At 46.8% G+C, this 26,233-nt stretch overlaps 1 protein-coding gene across 3 annotated transcripts in view; it reads right to left on the bottom strand.

Annotated features, from left to right (window-relative positions):
• The window catches only part of LOC146338668 (uncharacterized), an 82,410-nt gene that overhangs the window by 34,226 nt on the left and 21,951 nt on the right, over nt 1-26,233 (bottom strand). Inside the window, exons 2-3 of one of the 3 annotated variants that reach the window (XM_084814255.1) lie at nt 7,656-7,738; nt 1,650-1,823 (exon numbers count right to left, since the gene is read on the bottom strand). In XM_084814255.1, coding sequence (XP_084670381.1) covers nt 1,650-1,823; nt 7,656-7,738 — 257 coding nt within the window. Of the gene's footprint in view, nt 1-1,649; nt 1,824-7,655; nt 7,742-26,233 lie in introns of those variants that run through there. The other 2 variants (XM_084814254.1, XM_084814256.1) reach the window with 2 other exon arrangements.

The following is a 26,233-nucleotide window of genomic DNA, read 5'->3' as shown; positions in this document are numbered from 1 at the left end:
TTTCAGCAAAATTTCTGCAGAAAGGTAGGATATAAATCACTGCATTAAATAATAAAATAGATAGTAAAGTAGTAACAGAAATTGTTCCATTATGCACTGCTAGTATCTTGCATAGGGAGCATCTAATATTGTGATCTGTCAAAATTTCCCCAGACGGATTTGGAACTTCATAAAAAGAGGCACCACCCTTACTATGATTTTACTTAGTGCCACCAAAGTTGATCTGGAAAAATATTGCAGCATTTCTTCTATAGCACCAGGGCCGGCGTCAAGTGCAGGCATGGTTGGGCACCTGCCAAGGGCCTACACCGCAGCAGGGACACACTGACAAGAGCCCCCTGGTCCTGCTCCTCCTCTTCACCATTGCAATCTGCCTTGTTCACCTACCTCCCGCTGTGGCCGAAACAACAGTGGTGGTGGTGAGGAGGAGCAGGAGATGCCACGGCCTGCCTGCTCAGTGGTTCCCTGCTTGTCAGACAACCAGCTGGTAGCAATGAGAAAGAGGAGGAGCAGCCAGAGCAGCTGGTGACAGTGGCGGTGAGAAGGGAGACTCAGTGAGGGAGGGGGACATGGAGCGGCTCTTGCCAAGGGCCCTCCAAAACCCAGAGCCAGTGCTGCATAACACCCCCCACGCCCTTCCTGATCCACTTTTTTTCAGTAGGTTTGTTGAATTGCAAGCTTATTTTATTAAGAAATCAGACTGAGTGCACATTGAGCACTTCAGTAATTTTATGTATTTATTGTTAACTTTAGCAATGTCTTATCCCTCCCTTCCCCTTTGGAAATTGCCTGAGGCAGATAGCAACACATCAGCAAACGATCTCAAAAATAATTACAATGATGATGATGATAACAACAACAACAATGCAAAATGAACTACTGAGGCCTGTTTTTAACATGTCATTTCCTCATCCTCCCCGCTGCTGCCCAGCTTCCATTGCCTACCCTCTAAGCAAACTCTTACATAGAAATCGTTCTTTTCTTCAAGAGTGATATTTTGCTGTGAGGTGATATAATGGATATCACATAAATGCAAGACCGTGATGCCACCTTTCTATAAGAACGGTCTCAAAGGTGAGCTAAAAATCCCATTGACCAGAATATTTGAGAGGCAAAAGTTGGCTAGATATGTAGAATTTGGAGAGCTCCCTTATAAAAAGCCTCATTCATTCATTCACTCATTTCATTTAATTTCTATACCCCCCAATAGCTGAAGCTCTCTGTAGTCAGTAGTCAAACATATGCTTTGCATGTAGAAGGTCCAAAGTTCAATTTTCCACTTTAAAAGATTGCATGTAGCAAGGATGGAAAGGCGTTGAGACCTTGGAGAGTTGGACCCATGACCATTCAGAGCAAATAGTACTAGGCTAGTTTGTTCAAAGCAATTCCTCAAAAGATCTGGTTTCATAAGGGAGGCTTGTAAGATAAGCCTCGAGATAAGTAGAAGGAACATTTCTGTAAATTGGATGAGAGTGCGATCCAATCCCCACCCTCCTCTTTCTACAGGCTACACATGTGCCACAACAATTTCCATCAATATGTCTGGCCATGTGGACTAGTATCGTTTGCAAGGCAGTCATATAAGGCCTAGGTGAGCAATGCATTGACTTAAGTAACAGCTGGTGGATCCAATCCGCACTCACACTTACTTGGACTTGGCAATTATTAGCATATCGCTGAAGAGGAAAAAGTGTCGCTCTTGTGTCTGTAAGCCCAGAGTGAGCTGTACGCGCTCGTCCAAGATGGAAACTGGATGCGGGTTACCAAAGGCCCCAGCTGGTAACCCATTATCTGGATGGGATGAGGAAAAAATCATTTCCCTGCTGGAAAACATAAATTATCAAATGAATTGTGATGGTATCATTACTTTTGCAAGAAATACTCTCAATCAATTGCTGACTACCAACTTCCAGGAGAGCGTATTCTAGTTCACCCAAAATAGGTGCAGAAATCTGTTGTTTCACTAGTATTGTGCTTAACGTAAGTGCAGTCTCCTCTGAAGCGAGTACTGTTTGAAGCTGCCTAATTCGTTTATACAAACTGGGTGACTGAAGGGCATTATGAGCCATACAGGGCTGAACCATAAGATTAGTAACAGGGTGCAATCCAATAGCAAGAAGGGTTCGGGGATCAGATATCTGAAGTCTGGCCACCGGGATCCATTTCAGATCAGACCCAGATCTCTCTGGAGTCTGGCTGGCATGATTTTTATTCCTCCAAATCAACCCCCTTTAACTGCCCCAAAGTCTCCTGCTCCCTTACATTAAACTGCACATCCCCCCCCTTGTTGCCCCCTAGGCCCAGAGCCCCCTTCCAGAATCCTAAGCCCACCTTCTCCATGGAACTTTTGGTTTAACCCTTCATTCTTCATCCTCACTGTAATTTAAACCCATTTGTTCACTTTCCTCCCCTTCCTTTGAAGTCCCCTGAATGAAAATTTAAACTGTAAGCTCCTAAGGGCAAAGACCATTCTTGTATTATGTTAAGCACAATGCACACAGTGTGGTTACTTTGTACATAAAATGATAACGATAGCAAATGAGAGTGGTTCAACACCAGTATTATGGCTCCTTATTCCCGTATTTACACAGGATTGTGGATTAGGGGCCAAATCTATCTAATGCTGTAGTCACCATTTGTTCTTGTTCTTAAAAACAAATCAAAGACCAAATACCAAAACAAAAAACAAAAAAACCCAACAGCACAAGAGAAAGCAAAAAAACAAACTATAAAACACCAGTGATGCTGTGACAAATCCCAAGGGTCAATCCATCATGGGAAATGTAAAGTCTCCCCTCTGCCTGGCCTCCAAGAAGTGGTTCTTCCTTGCATCCAAATAAAGCCAAGAATTCGTTTCTCCTATTTGAGAAAATGGGTGAAAGCTGGGAGAGCGAAAGGTTTTTCATGGGTTGCTGGATCACAAATTCCTATCCTTTAATTTAAAACCACTGGAAGCTGTACAAATAATTTCTCCAAAGCAGAGCAGTTAAGTGTGACGTTAAATGAAAAACGACACTCTCGTAAAATGCTGTTTGGTTCTGAGTGTAAATCATTTAAGTTTTTATCTTGAGTTGAAGAAAAAATATTTATTTCAGCTAAACAAACTGCCATGAAAAATATTATTTATGAGGGCATTTTTGGAACCAGACAGAATGAGAGCAAGGTCTTCCTTTATTCATCATCTCCTTGTAAAGGGGGGGGGGGTGTCTCTAATCTCCGTGATGGTTTTCCCTGTTAAAAGGATGGTACATTGAACATATCATTCTACAGCAAAACCCAGAAGACCAGTGTGATTGCAGCTAAGATACGTTAGCGCCCAAGGGCAAAACATCCAAGATGGTGCACTGACGGTGGTGCAGTATATCAGATTCCAGTGAGTACATGGGGCTTACTCCCAGGTAAATGGGCAGAGATTGCAGCCTCAGGGTGCTTCCAGATGAGGCTTTTATGGCACCATCCCCCTGCCTCTTTCACAGACATTTATTAGGATCCTGATGTCATCATCTTCTACTCTTGGCCTTCCTGTGTTTCCTTACTGCTGCTTCCATCTTTTTCCTTAATGCAGAAAATCCCTAAGGGCTGACTTCAATTTCGGAGGAGCTCTCAGGGGCCACATTCCAGTAGTGGAACTCAGTACGTTTTGGCAACCAGGTCGAAATTCTAGCTTACACACGTGCGTGTGCACACACACACACGGCAATTGGCAGACCGAGGGGTCAAAAAATTGCCCCAGTCCAGGCAGGGTAGGAGCCAACGGTAGAGCACCTGCTTTGCATGCAGAAGGCGCTAGGTTCAAACCCCAGCATGTCCAGGGAGGGCTGGGAAAGATGCCTTCTGTCCAAAATCCTGGAGACCCGCTGCCAGTCAATGTCAACAATACTAGAGCAGGTGGACCAATTGTCTAACTCAGTATCAGGCAGCTTCCTGCATTAGTAGGCCATTTTCCTGTTCAGTTGCCAATCCTACAATTCTCCAATCTGTTTGTGTCTGTCTCTAATTAGACTAACCTGGCTGCAAGATATGCTATGCTCCCCTGATTGATCCCTAAAACAAATTCTATTTATTTTCTTTAAAAAACTAAAGGAATTAAAGGAATAATTCTTTGTTCCTTTAAAATGGGAGCAGCAGCATCTAAGGCTCAATTTATGTTACCTTTTCAGCAGTGTCACACAAGCGCACGCACAGACACACACCCATTGCATTGGTAGCGTCTGGTGTTCTGCATCATGTCCATCACTTGGATCACGTGGGTATTTCGCAAGCCAGGGCTGGACCTCCATGTGAGACCACTGGTGTTGGAGTGGGAAGTACCCAGGTGATCCAAGGCCCATGTGCTCTATTGCTCCTGTTGATTACAACAGATCTGTCTGTCTCCCACATTGCTATCTTAATGGTGCCCTACATCTACCTCCAGAGTCAAATTGGCACTTCTTCTTCCCTCCTGGTTGGACTACCTCGATTTTGTCTCTGTGTGTGTGTGTATGGGTGCTTGGCTTTCTAGCCCATAGAACTGAATGGCTATATTTCCATCCAGTGAAAACACAAAACAAAACAAAGAAACATCCTACATGGGCTCCTCCAAATCCCCTCTCACTTAAGCCTTCTGAAACTGATTTTATTGGGGGTCATTCCAAACTTTCCTAGTGTCCATTTTGACACTTAGTGATGGTTCTCCATGGCTACATTCTTTGTCAGTTCTTCAGGTTAAGATCCATCAGATAGATAGATAGATAGATAGATAGATAGATAGATAGACAGACAGACAGACAGATAGATAGATGATAATATGGTGTTCCCGTCTCCATTTTCTGTCATGTCACTCTCCTAATCTCAGGCTATTGACCATTGCTGCTGAGATGGCTAAACAGCAACACATCCATCATTTATTTACCTGTCAAATTTTGAAAATCTGCTGAAGAGGGAGGGCGTTTTCATCCCTGAGGTTTAAAGCAGCCATAGCTGCAGCCATTTTTTTCATGCAACTGCAAAATCGCCATTGGCATCTCCAGGTACGTTCACATCACAAAGATACCTCTCCTCCTCTTACTCCCCGATATGACCAACCGTCAGACAATAGACTTGGTCAAACATCTGAAGGATTTCAGATGAAGAAGTGTGTCCACGCACATAGACAGTGAAGAAATGCCTGTATATAACTTGTTGTTCGGGAAGGTTTACTTTGTGTGGCCTCCGTGAAGCTACGGTGTGTATGAGTAGGCTCGCTCTGTTTCTGTCCGAGGCCTGTGTAGGCGCTCCTTACCGACATTCTGAAGCGGGGTGGGGAGAGGATCTCTTTAAATACTGTTAGCAGGGGCCTGGAGCAGGTAAATTCCATTCTGATTGGCTGGGGATCCTGGCAAGGTGGGAAAGAGCAGCGGGGAAATGACAGTTAAGGAATGGCAGTTAGGCATTATGGAGGGGGGTGGGGTCCGTGGCAGGCACAGAGGGAGGAGGTCTGCTGGCTGGTGTGTGGTGTCGTAAAAAGGACTAGGAGAAAGCCAAGGTGTAGGTTAATTACTGAAGCTGCAATATTAAGTTATTCTTTCTCTGTGGAATAACCCTGGGTGGCTGGTGAAGATCGGGAAGACGGAGCAGGAGGCTGTGATATGTCAAGAGGCTGCCCTAAGATCTTGCCAGAGGAAGGTTATACACGCAGGCAGTAAAAACCCAGATAAACTGTCCAAGCAGCCAGGAACACAACAGGAGGACCTTGGGCGTCAGAGGAAGACTCTATGTTGAAACTGCACCTGGTTGTAAGGGTGTTTGGCTGGGGTGGAGGTTTAGGGAACTTGGCCTGTGGTAAAAGAAGCCATTAAGAGGCTTGTATTAGCAACAGGGTATCTAGAGTCCTTAAGAATTGTCACTAAGCCGTCTTTTGAAACCCCCAAAGTAAATATTAGTAATCCCTTATGTAATAAATTACTTGTTTAATAGTTCATTTTGTCTTTAGTGTTGATGCCCATCTCATGCCTATGTCTTATACCAAGCTACTGGGTTTTGAAGTATTCTAACTGAACTGGTGGCAGCAGAAAAGGGTCAGCTTGTGGAATTCTGAGTTATAGCAGCAGAGAGTTCCGTAGGGCCAGAAATATAAGAATTTGTTCTTAATAAGAAACCCCATAGGTGGGATTGCCCAGTGAAGGAGTGGTGTTCCCAGAGGCGGCAGGAGTGGGGAGAGGAAATCCACACACACACACATGCGCGCGCACATACACACACACACACACACACAGTGCGGGGTGATGGTGATGGTGTCTTCCCACACCCCTACATAGATATTAACATAAACAACATGAGAGATATTCAGGTGTTCAAGCTGCAAGCCACCATCCTACAGAGCAGTTCCACTAACCTTAATAAGGCTACACTACAATAAATACAGTGTCGATTGCAAATTTAGGGCCACTTGAGATTTCCAAAAGAAACAATACAACAGGAAGTAGAGGTGGAAGCGATTCATGCTTCTGGGAGACATCCAAAGGGATAGATGCACATTCCGACCCGGATCAAGAGAAAAGGCATTTCTCCACAGAGGAAATGCTCATCTCCCACCCTTTCCAATGAGACCTAGATGTTGTCTCTAGGAGAGGAAGGGCAAGTCACTGATGCTTCTGCTCTCCTTGCTTATTCTGTTCACTGTCCAACTCCTCCCCAAAGTCTCCCTCCCACCGCAGGCTTCCATAAAAATGGTCTTCTGCCTTCGATACAAACTGCAAGGCAAAGTGACGGTTGCAAAGCTTCTATTTCATAAGATTTGGTGCAGAGGAGAGGAAGCCAGAAATTGGGTGAGGGTGGAGGTCAGTGTGACCTGTGCAGTGTCTCTTCATGAATTCCAGTTTCTCTCACTTTTTTTATTCTCAGCCTCGCCAATTAAAAGGGACAGCGAGATTTCAATCTGTAGTTTCACCTGCATGGATGAATCTATCAAATAAATATCTTTAGAGCTTGTAGCTCAGCTACTTTTTAATGGGAATGGGAGGTAATGGGAATGACCTGCTCCTACAGTCTATTATCATGACCTACACTTGGTTCAATAGCTCTTTCTTTAATAGCCTTTCCTAAAATAGTGATAGTAAGAAATGAACAGCACCCTCCAGTCAAAACTGCACCCCACTTCAGCACATAGGTCATCTTAAAAGCCAAAGGCCTGTCTGAATAAAAAGGTTGTTGCCTGCTGGCGGAAGGACAGCGCAGCTGAAGTTAGTGCTGGAAAGCTGCTTAGGTGGCAGGGTGGGGCAGGAATGTTGGCCTCATTCCTGCCCTCTATCTGCCCACCCAACCAGCGCAGCCTTCCTCAACATGATGCCCAGCATTGGCCATGCTGGCTGGGAATGGCAGCCCCACACATCTGGAGGGCTCCAGGTTGGGGAAAACCGGAATAGAGCCTCCGTAAAGAAGATGGGATGACTGTGATGGGCGCAGGGCCAGCAGGCACAATCCAGACCCCTCTTTCCCCGTGCAATTATTTCCCTTGGATCTGTCATCCACACAGGGCTATTGTGGGAGGAATTGCCCCTCTACAGTGGCTGCACTCCTTCAACTGGCATTCTACAGACAATGTGGATGGAACTAACAATTCGCATTCCCATCACTTCCCAACCAATCAAATCCACATGTGCACATGCCATGAAGGATTCTGATTGAAAGTTGCTTACCTGGAATGGCATTTGGACTTGCTGAGTGCTTTGCTGATAGCAGCAGAAGTTGAGCGCCTCCTTTGAACGATGGGCTTCATTTTCTGCGAGAGGAAAGTCCAGATTGGATAAGTATGCCACCAATGATCTACCTTCTCATTGCTGAGGGCTAAACTACACTATCAGGAAAAAAGATGTGGTACAGTCCTTCCCAGGACTGGGACACATCAGAATGCTGGTGGAGAGACACACATTTGAATTGTGCCCCACTTCAAAAACTCCCTATCCACGGGAAGCTAGCCTATTTAGTCATTTATTACATTTCTATACCACCCAATAGCTGAAGCTCTCCAAGCGGTTCACAAAAATTAAAACCACAAAGTGCAGCATAAAATACAATATAAAATATAATCTCTTAAAATTACAGTGTAAAAGTACAACCAGAATAAAACCTAGCAGAGAAACAGAGAGTTAAAATACAGTAGCAGATTTAAAACAACAGAGCTAAAAGACTAGAATGCTAAAATCCTTGGGAGAATAAAAAGCTCTTCACCTGGCTCCAGAATGAGCACAACGTAAGCACCAGTTAAACCTCCTTAGGAAGCTCATTCCATGACCAGGGTGCCACAGAAAAGGCCCACTTCCTGGTAGCCACCTGCCTCACTTCCTTTGGCAGGGGCTCCCGGAGAAGGACCGCTGAAGATGATCTTAGGGTCTGGGCAGGTACACTTGGGAGGAGACAATCCTTCAGAAAACCTGACCCCAAGCCATTTATGGCTTTGAATGTTCATACCAGCACTTTGAATTGGGCCTGGACATGGACTGGCAGCTAATGCAGCTGGAAAAGTACTGGCATAATATGATCACATTGATCAGTCTCTGTTAACAACCTTGCTACCCTGTTTTGGAGCTGCTGAAGTTTCTGGACTGTTCTCAAAGGCCATGTTTCCATGAAAATGGAAGGACGAAGCAAAAGAAGAAATATTGGAGTTTTCATGGAATCTGCAGAGCTCCACGAAGGACTGCACTGCACCATTATAAATCCCTGACGGAAACATACTTTCAGGTGGGGGTGGGGACTGGAAGTGAACGTCACCAGAATGGCAGGGGCCTGTCAACCAATAGGAGAGACTCTCCCCTCCAGGCTCTACTCCCCTTAATGGCAATCTTGGGCACAAGCCTCATTGACCACAACGGGATTTACTTCTGAGCAGACTTCCCAGACCAATGCCCCATTCCACCCATTTTTTCCCTTTCCCTCTAAATACCAGGTTACCGCATTAGCAGGCACCCCTGAATAAATGCACTATTGCGCGATAGCACAAATGCATGATAGTGCATTTTCGGGGACAAACCTAATTGACTACAACAGGCGTCAGCAGGCACCCCTGAACTAATGCACTATCACATGATAACACAAATGCGCGTTAGTGCCATTTCACGATAGAGTGATGGAGCGATACCGAGATACTGACATGGAAGGGATGCACCTTAGCACGTAATATACAAATGCTGAACTATGAAGTTTGCGAAAGGGGACCGAAGGACACAAAGCAATATTAGCCATGCGTCCTCCCCACTTGTAGTTCTGGGGAAGCGACCTGAGATAAAACTTATTTTCAGGCTGTAGTGGGAGCACTTGCTTGCCCACAATAGCATGCTTATACGCACTAGTGATGTTTAGGGATGTACGAAAGTCACTTACCATTTCGTGGATCTGCTTCGCGGTGGGGGGGGAGGCGCTCTGTCCCTCCCCCCGGAGTCCTGCCCAGCCGGCTCCGCTCCGCGGGGATTCCATGGAGCCACTGGCCGGCTCTGCTTGCAGCCGGACATCTGGCTGCTGGGCAGCAGGGACACAAATGGCGGCGGCCATAGCCGCCGCCATTTGCGTCCCTGTACTTAACCGTGATGGGCTACATAAATATTTACATAGCCTATTACGGCAAAGTAAAAAAAAAAAGTGTACGTAAATGGCGGTGGCTACAGCGGCCGCCATTTGCGTTCGCTATTTTTCGCCATTCTAGCCTACGTAAATATTTACGTAGGCTACAACGGCGAAAAGTAGTGAACACAAATGGCGGCCGCCGTAGCCGCCGCCATTTGTGTACGATGCGCCCGGCCACGGCCGGCCAGACCAGCCACCGACGCCACCACCGCACTCGCCGCACCTGCCCTGCCGCAGCACCCGCCGCCCCGCCCCGGTTTCACGTAGATGATGAACAGCACAGGGAATAAAATAGAGCCCTGTGGAACTCCATAGCATAGCTACCAAGGCATGGAGCAATAATCCCTCAGCACCATCTTCTGGTGTTGGCTATCTAAGTAGGATCAGAACCACTGCAGCACAGTGCTTTCAACTCCCAGCCCAGACAACCTGTCCTGAAGGTTACCATGGTCAATGGTGTTGAACGCCACTGAGAGGTCAAGAGAATCAACAGGGTAGCACTCCACCTGTAACTTTCCTGGCAAAGGTCATCCCATAGGGCAACTAAGGCGGTTCCCTTCCAAAACAAGGCCTGAAGCCCGATCAAAGCCTATTAGGGAGAACAATGACCTTCTCTGAGCAGAGAGTTTTTTTTACTGGCGGGCATGTAATCCCCAGCTACATTCTGAAGTTACAAAGACCAAATCAATAATGGGAAGACAGTATAAAAATAGATCTAGGTAAAAATGCAACGAGCTGGAAGGAGACTATGCAAGATGGAGGAGTTTGTCAGGTGGGAAGAGCAAGACCCAGCAGTCGTGAGGCCCTGGGGAACCTAGCAGGCAGGCAGGCTTGTGAGGAAGACTCAAGGATATGTCTGTTAAACCAGCCAGACAGCAGCCTCAGTGGCTAAGATAAAGCATAAACAAAGCTGTAAAACACCTGATCAGTCAATGGGAAGTATCTTCCGAAAAGCCACATTTTCGCCTTTTGAGGCAATGTCTTCAGTGATGAAGCCCTCTTGAGAAGTGCCTTCAAGAGTGTGGGTGCCCCCATGGAGAAGGCGTTAAAAATGGGACCCAGATGGAGAAGGAACACCTGGCTTTCGGGGGTGTAGTTGTGCAATATGCTGTTCAGAAATGGTCTTCCAAGGAAGGGCCAGGCCTGCTGTAGCAGTGGAGATCTGTCAGGTGCTGGAGTGATTGGATTGAAACCAGCCATCTCCCCTCCTCTGCATTACTCTTTGGTGGCCAATCACTGGACTTCTAATCAAGAAAGACTTTTTTTTAAAAGCCCCTTGCTTCCTGTCTTTTGTCAATCTGCGCTTCTCTCAATATTTGTTTGTTACATTTATCTCTCGCCTTTTCCTCCAAGGAGCCGAAGGTGGAGCCTCCTCCTCTCCATTTTATCCTCACAACAACCCTATGAGGTAGGTTAGGCTGAGAGTCAGTGACTGTCCCAAAGTCACCCAGGGTGTTTCATGGCCAAGTGGGGACCTGGGGCCCCAAAAGCCATTTTGATCCAGCCAGTTTTATGGGGCTTAGACAAGGACACCAGTATAGATGTGGCTGCATATGTGAGTAAATATCTGAAGAAGCTGACTTCTGAAATTAGGTTTGCTTGAGGTCTGGGGCAATTGTTGACTTGTATGTCACCTCAGGTACCATGTGACACAGAAAGCAATTTGTTTTATATATACATAAATAAATGTACATAGCTTTATTGAAATGTTCTTGTCTCAAGCCAACTTCTCAAATGCTCAGATCCAATCTGGACTGGGTTGTTCATGGCATTATCCCCTGAATGATTTATTTAAAATGAATAACAGAGCTTTTCTCCTACTGCAAGTAGGCGATGGCGGGGCAGGGGGTGGGGAATTGTGACTGGAAATTCAGCAGGGTTAAAAAGGGTTTAAAAAATGAAAAACTTCTCCTACACACACAACACAGTCTCCGTCAACCCCCCCCCCCCACTACACACACACATGCTTTTTATTTATTTTGTAAAGATCACACAATGGCCAACAACATGAATAAAGTAATGTCTCCTCTGACCCTCAGACAAGCACGGACCTTTTTTTCTAAAAGGTCTAGGAACAGACTTTTGCTGCAGGTGGCTCAAGTAGACCCAGGAACTTTAGGCTGTCACTGCATTAGTATCAGCACTTTGTGGGAAGGCTAAGGGAAGAGGGAGGCGTCTTCCAGGTGGCATTTTCAGAAGTACTGTGATAAATCCCTAAAACTCATCAGTGTGTGTGTGAGTGTGTGTGTGTTTTGCAATCCTAGGGGGATTTTTACACCAGCCTAAAATCCTGCATTTAAAATGGGGCTTTCCGCTTCCGTTTTAAATGCGGGACCACAACTGATGCCCTTTACACGCGCTTCCTTCTCTGTAGATGGCCGTTCCCATAGCGTTGTTTCCATGAAGAGGCATTACACACGCTCCCTTTCCCTCCCCTTGCACATTAGTGGTGGATGGGGACTGACACGCTGACAGCCCCCAGACTGATCTCCCTGGGTCCCGCCTCTCTCTTCCATGCTTTTGGCCAGTCCCTGCCACTCAGCCCCCCTGCTGCTCCTCCGCTCTGCCCCACCCCATGCGCTGCTGCTCTGCCGCTCTGCTTTGAACAGGCAGGCTGAAAATGGCAAGGAGCCAAAATGGCGCAGGCACGGGAAGGCTGAACGCCCATCAGACCTTCGTCACCACCTTCGACATCATCGCCACGGCCCCAACGACCACACTCAGCGCTTCATTCACTCTTATTTGTGAATCCATTTGTGCGTATCTGGAAAAATACCCCATTTTTTCAGTTTGATGAAAACACAGGATAGGTGAGAGAAAGTAGCTGAATAACGACTGGACAACAACGACGTCATGTAATGGACCTGGACAATTCAGGGAGTGAGCAACCATGAATGCGCAATAAAGTTGAGGTGTAGAGATCCCCATAGGCTGCAGCTCCAAAATCCTGTGGCTTTTCCCATGGTGACAGCAGCTTGTGCAAGAATTTAGGAGTGAGGAAGATCAAGAGGCATGTGGAGAGTTTTCTCCACATGCACACTTGGATTCATGTCCCTCTGTACCTCAGGTTGTGCAATCATTTGTACATGTGCAACTGCAGTGGGAGAAATTGCCCCTGGGGTAGGTGGATAATGCACTGGAATACCATTCCTTTCTGTATTGCTTGCTGTGCATTTCAGAGGCATTCGATGCCTGCATGGCAAGTCATTTCCCCTAATCTACCAGCACTCAGCCTTAGTTAATTACTCCCATATACTTCAAGTAGCTTTTTAGTAGATTACATTGAAAACAGTGGCACTTACTTCCTAGTCCACCCATGTAGGTTCTGGCTATAATCCCATCAGGCTGCAATTCTCCAGCCTTGTGCTGCAGGGACTACATTTTAAAAAAGTACAATGGTGCTATGGTAGCATAGTGTAATCCAAAAGCAGGGGAAATCAAACTGGCAAGTTTTGGCAACCAATGACAGTCGAAGAAATGGGTGTGGACATTATTGCCCACAATGCTATGTTACGCTCACCAACAAAGTGAGATGCACAAAAGTGTGGATGGTCAACTGCAATTCCAATTGTAGCTTACAGCAGATAGGACACCCGCCCCCTCTCCCTCCCCCCAAGTCTGGAAGCTCATGTCCTCAAAACCTCTTTGTGAAACAACTCTTTGTTGAACAGAAGCTTGAAGAGCAACAGCAAGCTGAGGCAGAAGAGGAAAATGCTGAGGTGAGGAAAAATGCAGTAGAGGATACTCCTTGGACAAGGGTGACAGTTAGGAGCAGAAGGACTAGAAGCCACTCTGCATCAGTGGAAGCAGTGGAGCTGTGGAACCGTTTCCAGGTACTTGAGGATGAGACTGGAGGACAGCCTGCAGAGGAAGAATCACAGGGGAACCTGCATGAGAGTGAGCAAGAAGCTGAAGGTCAGTCAAGCAGAGGCAATGAAACCAAGGCCAACAACAACAAGAAGAGAAGAGTAGTAGTAGTGGGAGACTCCTTGCTATGTGGGATCGAAACCCAAGTATGTCGTGAAGACCCATGGACTCGCCAGGTATGCGGTCTCCCAGGAGGATGGATTAGAGATGTGACTGAAAGGTTGCCTGCACTCATAAAGCCCACTGACAGGTATCCTTTCTTCTCATCCATGTGGGAGGATCTATGAGGGTCTCTTCTCATCTAAAGAGGGTCTGTGAGCCCCTGGCAAAGGCAAAGTACAGGCGGAAGGGGCAGGATTGCAGCTTGAGATTGATAAGCATATGGTCAAGGAACACCTTATTACTTTGACTAAGTTCAAATCTCCAGGGCCAGATGAACTGCATCCTAGAGTAATAAAGGAACTGGCAGAAGATCCACAGAAGAAGATTCTGGATCCACAGAATCGGAATCAAAGAGTGCTTATCAGTGGGATCTTCTCAAACTGGGGAGAGGTAACAAGCGGGGCACCGCAGGGCTCAGACCTGGGCCCAGTGCTCTTCAACATTTGTATTAATGACTTGGAGGAGGAGGTGCAGGGAATGCTGATCAAATCTGCAGAGGACAAAAAAGTGGGTGGGGTAGCTAATAATACCTTGGAAGACAGAAACAAAATTCAAAGTGATCTTGATAGACTAGGGAGAAAACAACAGAATGACATTTAATAGGGATAAATGCCAAGTTCTGCACCTAGGAAAAAGAAACCAAATGCACAGTTACAAGATGGGCAATACATGGCTCAACAACACTACAAGCGAGAAGGATCCTGGAATTGTTGTCGATCACAAGCTGAAGATGAGCCAACCATGTGATGTGGCTGCAAAAAAGGCAAATGCTCTTTTGGGTTGCATTAATAGAAGCATAGCTTCCAAATCCTGGGAAGTACTCGTTCCCCTCTACTCAGCACTGGTTAGGCCTCATCTGGAGTAGTGTCCAGTCCTGGGCCCCACATTTTAAGAAGGACAATTTTAAGAAGACAAGCAGGAGAGGGTTCAGAGGAGGGCAACAAAGATGATCAGGGGACTGGAAACAAAGCCCTACGAAGAGAGACTGAAAGAACTGGGCATGTTTAGCCTGGTGAAGAGAAGATTGAGTGAAGATAGGATAGCACTCTTCAAGTTCTTGAAAGATTGTCCCAGAGAGGAAGGCCAGGATCTCTTCTCGATCATCCCAGAATGCAGGACACAGAATAATTTGCTCACGTTACAGGAAGCCAGGTCGAAAAACACGAAAAACATCTTGACTGTTAGAGCAATACGGCAATGGAACCAATGACCTAGGGAGGCGGCGGGCTCTCCCACACTGGAGGCGTTCAAGACGAGGCTGGACAGCCACCTGTCAGGGATGCTCTGACTTGGCTTCCTGCACTGAGCAGGGGCTGGCCTCGATGGCCTCGTAGGCCCCTTCCAGCCCTGCTGTTCTATGGTTCTATGAAATAGGTACACAGGAAGCTGCCTTATACTGAGTCAGGCCACTGGTCCATCTAGCCCAGTATTGTCCAGTGACTGTAGCAATGGCTCTCCAGGGCTTCAGGCAGGGTTTTTTCCAGCTCTACCTGGAGAGGCCGGGAACTGAATTTGGGACCTTCTGCATGCAAAGCAGGTGCTCTTCCACTGAGCTACAGCCCCTCCCTAGTCATAGCTTTGGCAATCTCATACTTGTATCCTGCAGCATGTCTTTGACTGGGTGGGATGTGCTCACACTAGTGAGATAAAAAGCAAATTCTCATACGGGGAGGTCTATGGATAGGTTCCCCTTTCAGGCTTTGGGCCGGACGCCCCCTTAGCATAATGTAGCCTGTTCACAGCTCGCCTTCCATCTGCAGTGGCAGTTTGCCTCCACCTGTAATGTGTGCTTGCAGCTCGTTGGCTAATGCAAACGACTTAGTACCACAACTACAGGACGTGAATATTCTAGTGAGCCAGGCACTGTGCAGAAGTAGCACCATCCCTGCTCAGAGCAAGGAGGTTGGGATTTACTCTGCAAAGACTTTACGCCACTCCAGTAACGTAGGGAGGGCCGAACTTGCTTGTCCTGCTGGCACCTCTGGCCTGGTGCTTCTTGGTTCTGATTTCTGCTTTTTCAAAACAAAATAAGACGGCAAATTGCCAGGAATTCAGATCAATGTTCTGTGAGCTTTTGTGGCACAAAAAACCACAGAATAAACAGTAATGGGGTGGGGGAGGATAACCCAAGTTCTGGAAGAGAATAGCAAGCGGGATATTGAAGCTCTGCCAAAATAGATCAGATCCGGTGACATGAGGCTGTACGCGTGGTGTGACAGGTTCAGGCGCCCTGAACTAACCGTCACCACACCCAGCCTACGTGAGTTTGAGGTGTCATCTCTGTGGAGGCCCATGCATGTGCACCCCAATGCATGTAGGCTGTGTATCCCCAATCCGTACCCTTTATTTTTCCAGGTAAGGAGCGCACAGTTACAGCCCATACACATTGGGGTGTATATAAATCAGGTTGGATCCACACCCATAGAAATCAATCAGACTGCTTAGCCATGGCTAATGCAAGTCCCGTTGATTGCAATGGTCTAATCTAAGCATGACTAGTCTTGATCCAACCCATAACCTTTTGTGCAAATGGCCCTCAAAAGCATGGAGGCTGGGTGCAGCAGAGGTGGTGGAGGTGACAGTGGATGTGGTCTCAACTGTCACTATCATGTATGCAGCCTACATGTATAAAACATCTGCAGAGGGCTTCTGTGGTTTGTCTAAGGCGATCCGGTGTACTCCTTAACTGAGAAGGGATCTGATCTCAGGTGTTCCTTATTCAAGCCCTCCACATTCCTCATTACATAACACTGGCTTTCAATAGCTCTGCAATGGCTGCAAGTTTACTGTACCTTTATTTATTTATGACATTTAGATACCACTCCACATCTAAACAGATTCTTTCCCATACTAGCAGGTAAGAATTCTACCACTGGACAAGCACACCAACGAGTAAAAAATGACTTGCAATGGGACAGATGGGCCTTGTTATGAGCATCATAAAGTGGATAGTGCATTTGTTAAAGTGAAGACAACAACAGCCTGAGTTAAGAGGAAAACTTTCAACTCCCAAGCAAGTATCAGCCTGGCTTGCTGATGTGTTCTATGCAAGATCATGGAAAGATGTTTCTCAGCATATGCATTTAATAAAACTATTGGGGGGGGGGTTGGTTCTCTTCCTATTGGAACAAGTTGGGTGTGGAGTCCATTTTAAAACACCACAGGCTATGTTTTGACCACTAGTTACTTATAGGGGGAGTCAACCTTGCTGATGCAATTCTCCAATGGATGTGAAAAAATCAAGTCATCTTTATGCCCTTCCTAGGACTACTGCTGCTTGCTTTTTAAAAAACATCCTCTTGTTTTGCATTATAACATTGCACCAGAAGACGCACAAGCCAATTCAGTTCTAGCCTGGGGTCTGTCTTCATGGGTGATTTGCTGCAGATTGGGACTATTTGGAGGTCCTTTGCGGCAGATGACATTGTGGCCAGTCCGCAGCCACCCCACAGTTTACCTGTGGGGGAGCCACATTTTTGCAGAGTACTTTTACTCTGTTTAAAAAAACACACACACACAAATTGGCTTCCCTGCGGTTCAGCTGCTGTGTGCCCATCCTTCCACTTTAAATTCAGTATGATAGGGCATTGCTAGGGGTGTGTCTTTCACCTGGCCATGACCTACGTAACTAGCCTGCCTGTCCAACTCCTCAAAGCGCTACAGCACTCTTCCGAGCCTTCAGGATCGCACTGTACTTCCTTTTTGCCAACGGGAGTAACTAGCTTCCATTTCCCAGCCCATCCTCCTTGAGAGTCTTCTCTGATGTTTGTGTAACTTTTGCTTCTCTGATGCTTGTGTTAGTTCACTGCTTCTCTGCATGGAGGGAAAGGGCTGGCTGGAATTGCCTTCCTCTGCTAGTGCTGCTGCTGCTGCCTCTGCCAGCCGCCGCCTCCCTCTCCTACATTCTTTCGTTTTCACTGTATCGTGGTATAGATACAGTGAAATACTGGGGCTACAGGCTCCCACTCTTTTGGCCGCCTCCTCTCACTAGATAGCCAGTAGTTGAAACAGCGCAGCTCCAATTTTCCGGAAAATCCAGATAATACTCCAACATGCTTCTCATTCTGTTGTTGTGAAGGTCCCCCCCTGGACTTCTCCAGTGGGGCAAGGTGCTCCATGCTAAAGAATTACAATAGATTAAAACCAGACAAGGTTCGTTCTACATCCTATTGAACTAGGTTTAAAAAAAACAAAACCAGAAAATAAGTTTTTTGGGGGGGGATTAGATCATAAGATGTACGCAAGAAGAAGGACAAGATCCCCCTGCCCCCAATCCATCTACCAAATCTGACTAGAATGCTAGTTGGATCTTACTTCAGTGCTGGCAATGTGGCGGCAACATCCAACACACCTGAGAGCAACAGACTAGCTTATGGGGTGCAGGGTAGGCTATCCTCAACACTTCAATGCAACATGCTGTCCCTAAGTATCTGCCACCTGAGGCAGCTGCCTCACTCTCTAGTAGAAGGGCCAACCCTGATAAAATATGTATAGCATTTTATTCTCTGCTCACATCACCCAGCGCACCATCTCCAGCTGCAGCTAGGGAAAATGACACTCTAGAGCAGCCTCCCCTAACCTGGTGCCCTCCAGATGTGTTGGGAGTACAACTCCTATCATCCCAGCCAGCCACTAGCAATCTCCATGCTTTCCAGCTTCAGCTTTCCAAACCCCCCTCTTGGACATAGATCCTGGTGTGGTTCAAAGAACCCCTAAGCGTTGAACACTGCAAGGGAGGATCAGTAGTGGTAGGCAAGCTTCTTTCAAGGAAGCTGGTCTGCCATTACTGATCATATCAAGTTCACCAGGGAAATCCAGTATCCATATTTTCTTCATGGGAACCCAAAGAGATGAAGTGGTTAAGACCATTGGCAAGCCCTTTAAATTGCAGGATGCTTAGGGGCCAAGACTGTGTTTGTATACAGCACCAGGCCAGGCTGCCACAAGGTTACCACATCAGGGAATTGACCCACAAAGTGACAGGAATGAGCTTTTCTTGTAGCCTGTACCAGAAAAGAAGATACGCTTTCTGAAGCAGAAGCACACTTCTTCTGCAAGATAGCATGAAGAATTTCTTAAATAATCCAGTCCAAAGCACATTATTTGGATTGTTTTGAATGTCAACATTTGTCATTGCTGCTGCTGCTCTGTTGTTATTCTTGTTGTTTAAAGCTAATTTCTAGCCTTAATTGTGGAAATACATTTGAAGAGTATCCAAGAAAGACCAGCTAGGGTGCAATCCTATGCATGTTTAGACAGGAAAAAGTCCTACAATTCCCAGCATTCCCTAGCCAGCCATGTTAGCTGTGGAATGCTGGGAGTTGTAGGGCTTTTTCTGTCTAAACATGCATTGGATTGTATGTTCAGGGAGGGAGGAGGGGTAATTCAGTCTTTGGGTTGGCACTATTGGCTCCCTTCCCAAAGAGACCCAAAAACGTAAACATACAGAGCAGGTATTCTTATGCAAAGTTGCAAATGCACCTATCTTTTATTAATATGTGGACTTTGTTTTCAATGCAGGCTTTGAATTTTAGCACTGAGCTGTAAATGATGCCCAGTGGTTGCAGCAGAACAGAGCTAGGATTCCATCCCTTTCTTGCCTATTTCGGTTATATTTGCAAAGCATCCGTTCTGGTTCATTACTAGCACTGAGATGAGGACCTGCCCTAGTAAATATCATAAATCATTGCCACAATAAATGAAATGTTGCCTGATCCCTAGTCTGATTTGAACTGGTTGCTGTCCACCTGGAAAGCATTTGTCTTTGTCTATTAAAAACGTCATGTCTGGCAGGTGACCAGGTCAAGCAAACCTACGGGTCCGGCAAGGTGCTTGTTTCCATCCTTCCCTCCCATTTCATGACTCCCACCACAGAATAGGAACAGGAGATATGGTTCTGGAGGAAGCTTTCCCAGTTCACATTCCTGGAGCTTCTCCCAGGGACAAGGCTCATGCTCCCTCTTGCACTGCCCTGTTGCCATGGTGAGAGATCCACGTTTACTCAAACATACTTCGAAAGTGCTTGAAAACTTGCAACACTCTGCACTGTGTTTGTGCATTACTCATCCTAAAGCTGCCAATTCCAGCTTTGTATTTCTTGGCACGGGGAAACTTGAGAGCCTAACAGCCTCATTCCAAACCCATGTATGGCCTGACGCTATCAATGTGGCCTGGCAAAGTGGGCCAGGATTCCTTCTTAGCCATGATCTTGGCATGGTCTCCAGTGTTATTATCCAGACCATTAACTTAAGACAGAGCACAAAAACACCCCAGCACACCTGCCCTGCTCAGTACAGAAAAAGTTTTCCTTCTGGCATTATTAGGGACAGAACAGACGTCAAGCAAGGCTTGCAGAAAACCTGATCTTTGTTAACAAATTCTTAGTTAGTCCATGCACTCTTAAAGAAATGAGAGGTGTTTGCATGTAGAAGGGCCCTGGTCTGATCACTGCCATCTCCACTTAAGAGATCTCAGGTAGCAGCAGGATTGCCAGCAGTGGGATGCAGTGAGGTAGGAAATTAACAGAGCAAAGAATGAACTACCCAATTACAATATTTTAAAATAATCTAAAATATGCTTAATCATAATTCTTCCAACACCATATCTCTATGCAACCAATTTAGGATCTTCTCTGATGTGTTCAGCATTTTTTTAAATGGGAGATTGTAGAGGCTAGATTTTATCCAACCCAACAGAAGCCTCCAAAAACAAGTGGTTGTCTTGGCTAGCATTGTTAGAAGACACACAATTATATGAGCAGCCACTCATGCTATCAGCTTGCCACATGGAGTTCTGGACATGTGTTAGCCACCTATGTGAAGCAGGCCTTGTGAAAGGTTGTTAGACACACACACCCTGCACATTTAGGATGTTTTGTTTTGCCATGTTTGCTTGACACAATAACCCAGAATTAAGAAATTCTGGGTTATTGTGAATGAGTTTGTGCTAGTGCATGCCGCCCAAATGCTACCCCCCACACACACACCACATGAGGGCCAACACTTTAAAAAGTCTCGCTGCTCTATTCAAACACGAGTTCCTCTAGTCAGGGCTTGCTCCAAGTTTTTGTGTCTCTTGTCTTGGGCAACAGAGCACACCTTGAGCCTCGTGGTCTCTTTGGGCAACAGAGCATCAATGGGCTTTTTGGCCCCTCCCCTTCGGCTGGAACGGCAGCTCAGGAGATTGGACCTTGCAGCTCAATTCCCCAAGGAGTTAAAGGCAGTGTCTATGGTTTCCCTCCTATCCATTTGATCCTGTTTACAACAACCCTTTGAGGTGGATTAGACTAAGAAAGTGACTGGCATCCCTTGAAAAGGCTCTATGTGGGTCCCCATCAACCTGTGAAACATGGGTTCTATAAACAGACCTGAACCTGAGGGCAAAGTTGTGACAGTTCATTCAACTCAGGGCAGGCAAGAGGAAATGAAAGTCAGAGGAAATGAAATTCAGTCAACAAAGCTAGTTACTGCTGCTTTCCAGCACCTGCAAGAATAATCTTCTTCATCGCTTTCTCTTTCATTGGCTACCTATCTCAATCCCAGGGGAAAAGGCACAAGAAGGTGTTTCTTTCCATGCCTCAGTGGCGGGCAATCATTTCAATACTTTTAATCACAATATAGAACAGAGCTTCCATATTATTCCCAAACGTGTAACATGCTGAACAGCCCCTTTTTGTAAGCACGTGAAGGCACGTCTACACTGTTAGCCTTCTACCTCTGCTGGAAGTTCCTGAACCAGTCTTGAATCCAAAGTGAGTGAGTGATTACATCAGCTAGACCCAAGTGTCTTTACATCTCTGATAGTGTAATATCACAGCCACCCTCTGACAGTTACTGCTAGGCTCCCTCTGTCTGGAAGCACCCACACACAGCGAAAAGCATGGCAGTATTTCCCAGGGGCGGGGAGGGTGGCCAAGGTGGTGGCATATATTGCCTCACTGCACGGCAGACATCAAAAGGTGTTTCTTAAGGGCACATCTACAACACAAATGTATTTAGGTTTCAGACCAGTTTAACTTGCAAGCCTTCCCTGCAAATAATCCTGGGAGTTGTCATTTGGTGAGGGGGTGGAGAATGGTTTGTTAGAGATCTCTACCACCACTGACTCCTCACAGGACTACAGTTCTCAAAGTTTTCTGTGGAGAGCCTTGTTTGTTTGTGGTCAAGTTGGCAACCCTAAGAAAAGCAGAAGCATTCATTTTTCTATGGCTCTCCCAGTCTTCAGCCTCTGCTCGGGCCATTAGATATCTACAGGGCATCAGTAACAAAAGGTTATGTCATCTGGAGGCAAAGCACCAGCTTAATCTGAAGGAGATTAGCCATAAATATTTATCTGAGCTACTTTGTACTAATTTGTCTTCACTTGGCATTTTTAATGAAAAAAAATCCCCTGATAAAACAACTCCATCTAAACCCAAACTTTTCTGGAAATATGCAGGGTCTGAAGTTACTAAATCACATCTGAAGGAGACTTTGAAAGCTTCATTTTTCTTTCCAAGGAATGGAAGATGATTTGTTTATTTCAAAATGTCCTCAAAATAGGGATGTACGAAACTCACTTACCTTTTCCCGGAATCTTTTGTGGTGGGGGGGGGAGGCGATACGGTCCTCCCCCCGGAATCCTCGACGGCTGGCTCCGCTCTGCGGCCAGGACGCGGAGCAGCTGGCCAGGGCCGTCCGCACCTGGATTTCCGGCCATGGATGGGCTGCTGCGGACGCAAATGGAGGCCACCGTAGCGGCCGCCATTTGTGTCCAGCCATGCAGCCGTGATAGGCTACATAAGAATTTACGTAGCCTATCACGGCTAACCCCCCGCCCCAAAACCCAGCGTACGCAAATGGCAGCGGCTATGGAGGCCGCCATTTGCGTTCCCTATTTTTCGCTGATTTATCTTACGTAAATATTTACGTAAGATAAACTGGCAAAAAATAGGGAACGCAAATGGCGGCTGCCGTAGCTGCCGCCATTTGCGTATGCTGGGTTTGGGGGGGGGGGGTTAGCCGTGATAGGCTACGTAAATTCTTACGTAGCCTATCATGGCTACAAGGATGGCAATGGCGGCGGCGGCAGCCCGGCCTCGTCTGGCCAGGAGACCAGCCGCTGGAGCCGCCGCTGCCGGAACTGCCGCCACCGAATCCGCCGCATCCGCCCCAGGTAAGTGCCGTCCTGGGGGGGGGGGTCCGTGGGGGGGGCAGGGGGCCGTTCTGCCACGGATTCCGGGGGGCTGGATTCTAAAGAATCTGGCCTCACTGGAATCCGTGGCGGAATTCTCTGCCATCCCTACCTCAAAAAGAGGACATCGGAGGGGCGGAACCTGCCTGTCAACAGCCTGGCTCCTTGTTGCTTTCCTTTTTTCTTTGTGGGAGCTGCGGTGAAGGGATGAACTTGGCTCTCTCACTCATCCTGTTGCACTTCTTGCCTTGGCTTCCCAAAAACTATTTATGCCAGCAAGGTTATCCTTAGGATTTTGGAAGGCAGGGGGGAGTGGACAGCTAAAAACATGCCCTCAAAAGGACAAAGGCCTTAGATAAAAGCCTCAGGAAATGGACTGTGTTTGTTTAGCAAAACCCAAGAGAGGATTCCCAGGGAGGGACCACCTCCCAGTGCGGCCCAGCAGGAGATGCCAGAACAGCTAGATCATGCCCTGGGGACATCCATGGAGGAATCTCCACAGCAACAGGTTTAGTTCACTCTCCACTTTCTTGCAGTTTTTACTGGAGTCGAATCTGCTCCATCTGGGGGCCCACAGAGGTCAAAAAACCCAGATTATCCCAAAGCTAGCCTGGGGCTCTTGGTGGGTCACACGCAGTTTAGTGCAAATTGTTTGGGTGGATACTGGGTGGAGTCTCGTCTACATCATCATTTAGAGAGCCTGTTTCCACCCTCCCACTCTGACCTAGTTCCACCCCTTCTGCTTTCTCTGGCCAGTGTGTGTGTGTCAGCGCCCTCCCCCTCCCCACCCTATGTCTGATCTTCCCCACCCAATTTTAAAAATGTATTTTCCCTTTAAAAGCGCGATAGAGCAATAGCACAGGACTAAATGCGCAGCAGCAACTCCCTCACATTACCGCTTTAGTGGGATCACTCAATCACTTTAGGTAGCCTGCTTTCAATCTTTAACATTCCTCCCTTCTCTGCATATTTACTCAAAAGTAAGAAATAAATCACACTCCCCTGCAGTGAAAGAGTTAAAGGCTAACTGTAGTAACTTGCCCTAAAGCGCTCTTTCGCTTTTCCATTGCTTTATCACTGTATCACGGTAAGGATCTTGCCTTCTCATTGCAAGCAGGGGAAGGAGAAAAGGAGAAAGAGGAGGTGGGTGGAAGCAGTAGGCAAAAGTGCACACATGGGGAAAAATGGGGTGGGGAGCAATAACTCTTTAGCAGATTGCTGGGATGTGGCGAAACTGGGGTGGGGGAACCTAGAGATGGGGAACATTGCAATCCTACGCATCTCTACTGGGTTCAGTGGGGCTTCCTCCCCTGTACGTGGGTTTAGAATTGCAGTCAACATCTCCCAAAGGAGTTCTGAGAAACAAAAAGAGGAGCATTTAATGAGGAGGAGGAGGAGGAGGAGGAGGCGAATCCCTTCTAAAATGGGTAAGCTGAAATCTGAATTTGAAGACCGAGTTCGAAGCAAATTACGGGGATACAGCAAAATTGGGCTGGGCGGGGAGCTCTGCAGGGCTGAGTTCACAAAGAAGTCTTCAAAGCCTTTAACTCTTTCACTGCAGGGGAGTGAGATTTATTTCTTACTTCTGAGTAAACATGCACAGAAGGGGGGGTATGTTAAAGATTGAAACCAGGCTAACTAAAGTGATTGAGTGTCCCCACTACTATGAGGGGTTCTTTGATGTTCTGTAGTTTCTCAGCTATTATGTAAAATCCCATCTCCACTTTATCGCCTTATCGCAGTAATGTTCTTTCCAGTTTACGGGAGCGTTCCTAAAGTAGTAGCAGTCAGGAGCCTGAACAGGGGCAGGAAACAAGACTCATCAGGTTCATGATGAGTCCTGGGCCCAGTGCTCTTCAACATTTTTATTAATGACTTGGAGGAGAAGGTGCAGGGAATGCTGATCAAATTTGCAGATGACACAAAATTGGGTGGGATAGCTAATACTTTGGAAGACAGAAACAAAATTCTTGATAGACTGGAGCGCTGGGCAGAAAACAACAGAATGACATTTAATAGGGACAAATGCCAAGTTCTGCACCTAGGAAAAAGAAATCAAATGCACAGTTACAGAATGGGGGATACTTGGCTCAACAACACTACAAGCAAGAAGGATCTTGGAATTATTGTAGATCACAACCTGAAGATGAGCTAACAATGTGATGTGGCTGCAAAAAAGGCCAATGCTCTTTTGGGCTGCATTAATAGAAGCATAGCTTCCAAATCCTGGGAAGTACTAGTTCCCCTCTACTCAGTACTGGTTAGGCCTGATGTGGAATCCTGTGTCCAGTTCTGGGCACCACACTTTAAGAAGGATGCAGACAAACTGGAGAGGGTTCAGAGGAGGGCAACGAAGAAGATCAGGGGACTGGAAACAAAGCCCTATGAAGAGAGACTGAAAGAACTGGGCATGTTTAGCCTTGAGAAGAGAAGGCTGAGGGGAGATAGGATAGCGCTCTTCAAGTACATGAACGGTTGTCACAGAGAAGAAGGCCAGGATCTCTTCTTGATCATCCTAGAGCGCAGGACACGGAAGAATGGGCTTAAGTAACAGGAAGCCAGGTTCCGGCTGAACATCAAGAAAAGCTTCCTGACTGTTAGAGCAATACGACAATGGAACCAATTACCTGGGGAGGTGGTGGGCTCTCCCACACCGGAGGCATTCAAGTTGAGGCTGGACAGCCATCTGTCGGGGATGCTCTGACTTGGCTTCCTGCATTAAGCAGGGGGGTGGACTCGATGGCCTTGTAGGCCCCTTCCAACCCTACTATTCTATGATTCTATGATGGAGCAGCAATGCGCTATTTCAATGTTGAGCTTTTAAGGGGATTTTTTTTTAAGGTAGAGGCTGCAGAGCAGAGCATACCTATACTTTCAAGGGGATGGCCGCCAGAGGTTAGTGGTAGACAAGGCCAAGTAAAAACCATGAGGTAGCTCAGAACTCCTGAACAGCCAGCTGCAAAATGGTGGAAACATCAGGGAAACACAGCAAGGGGAAACATTGGGGGAACGCCCCTTGACCGGGGTCAGTGAGGTCACAGCCTGGTGAAAGACACACCCCTGGGCAGGGCCAATATGCCAAAATAAATGCAGGGGGTTGTTATACACTGCAACAGAAGCGCAGAGAAGCCAAATTAAGGAAAACAATTGGACTAAAAGTAGTCTCAGGAAAACTGGTTTTTCCACGAAAATCTCTGGGATGGCTGTGACGTTATGTGCCCTGAACGATCCCCACAGCAAACTCACAGTAAATCACTTGTGGAGACTCCCCGCAGGTCTCCGATAGCAATTGCAGTGGTCTTTCCTTCTCTCTCTTTATGAGCTTGCAGCAGGGAGAAGGCAAGCGGCTAGAGAGTCAAGAATGATGGGCTTGGGTGTAGGTAGGGCAAAGGGGCTGAACCTACGCACAACATCTTTCCAGGAGTCCAACCATAGTCTCAACAGGAGTTGCACA

This window comes from Heloderma suspectum, chromosome 9, assembly GCF_057233095.1.
Source record: "Heloderma suspectum isolate Gila_16-S chromosome 9, 16-S_ref, whole genome shotgun sequence".
NCBI lineage: Eukaryota > Metazoa > Chordata > Lepidosauria > Squamata > Helodermatidae > Heloderma > Heloderma suspectum.
The sequence above is the reverse complement of the archived record's forward strand: the minus strand, read 5'-3'. Positions and strand labels throughout refer to the sequence as shown.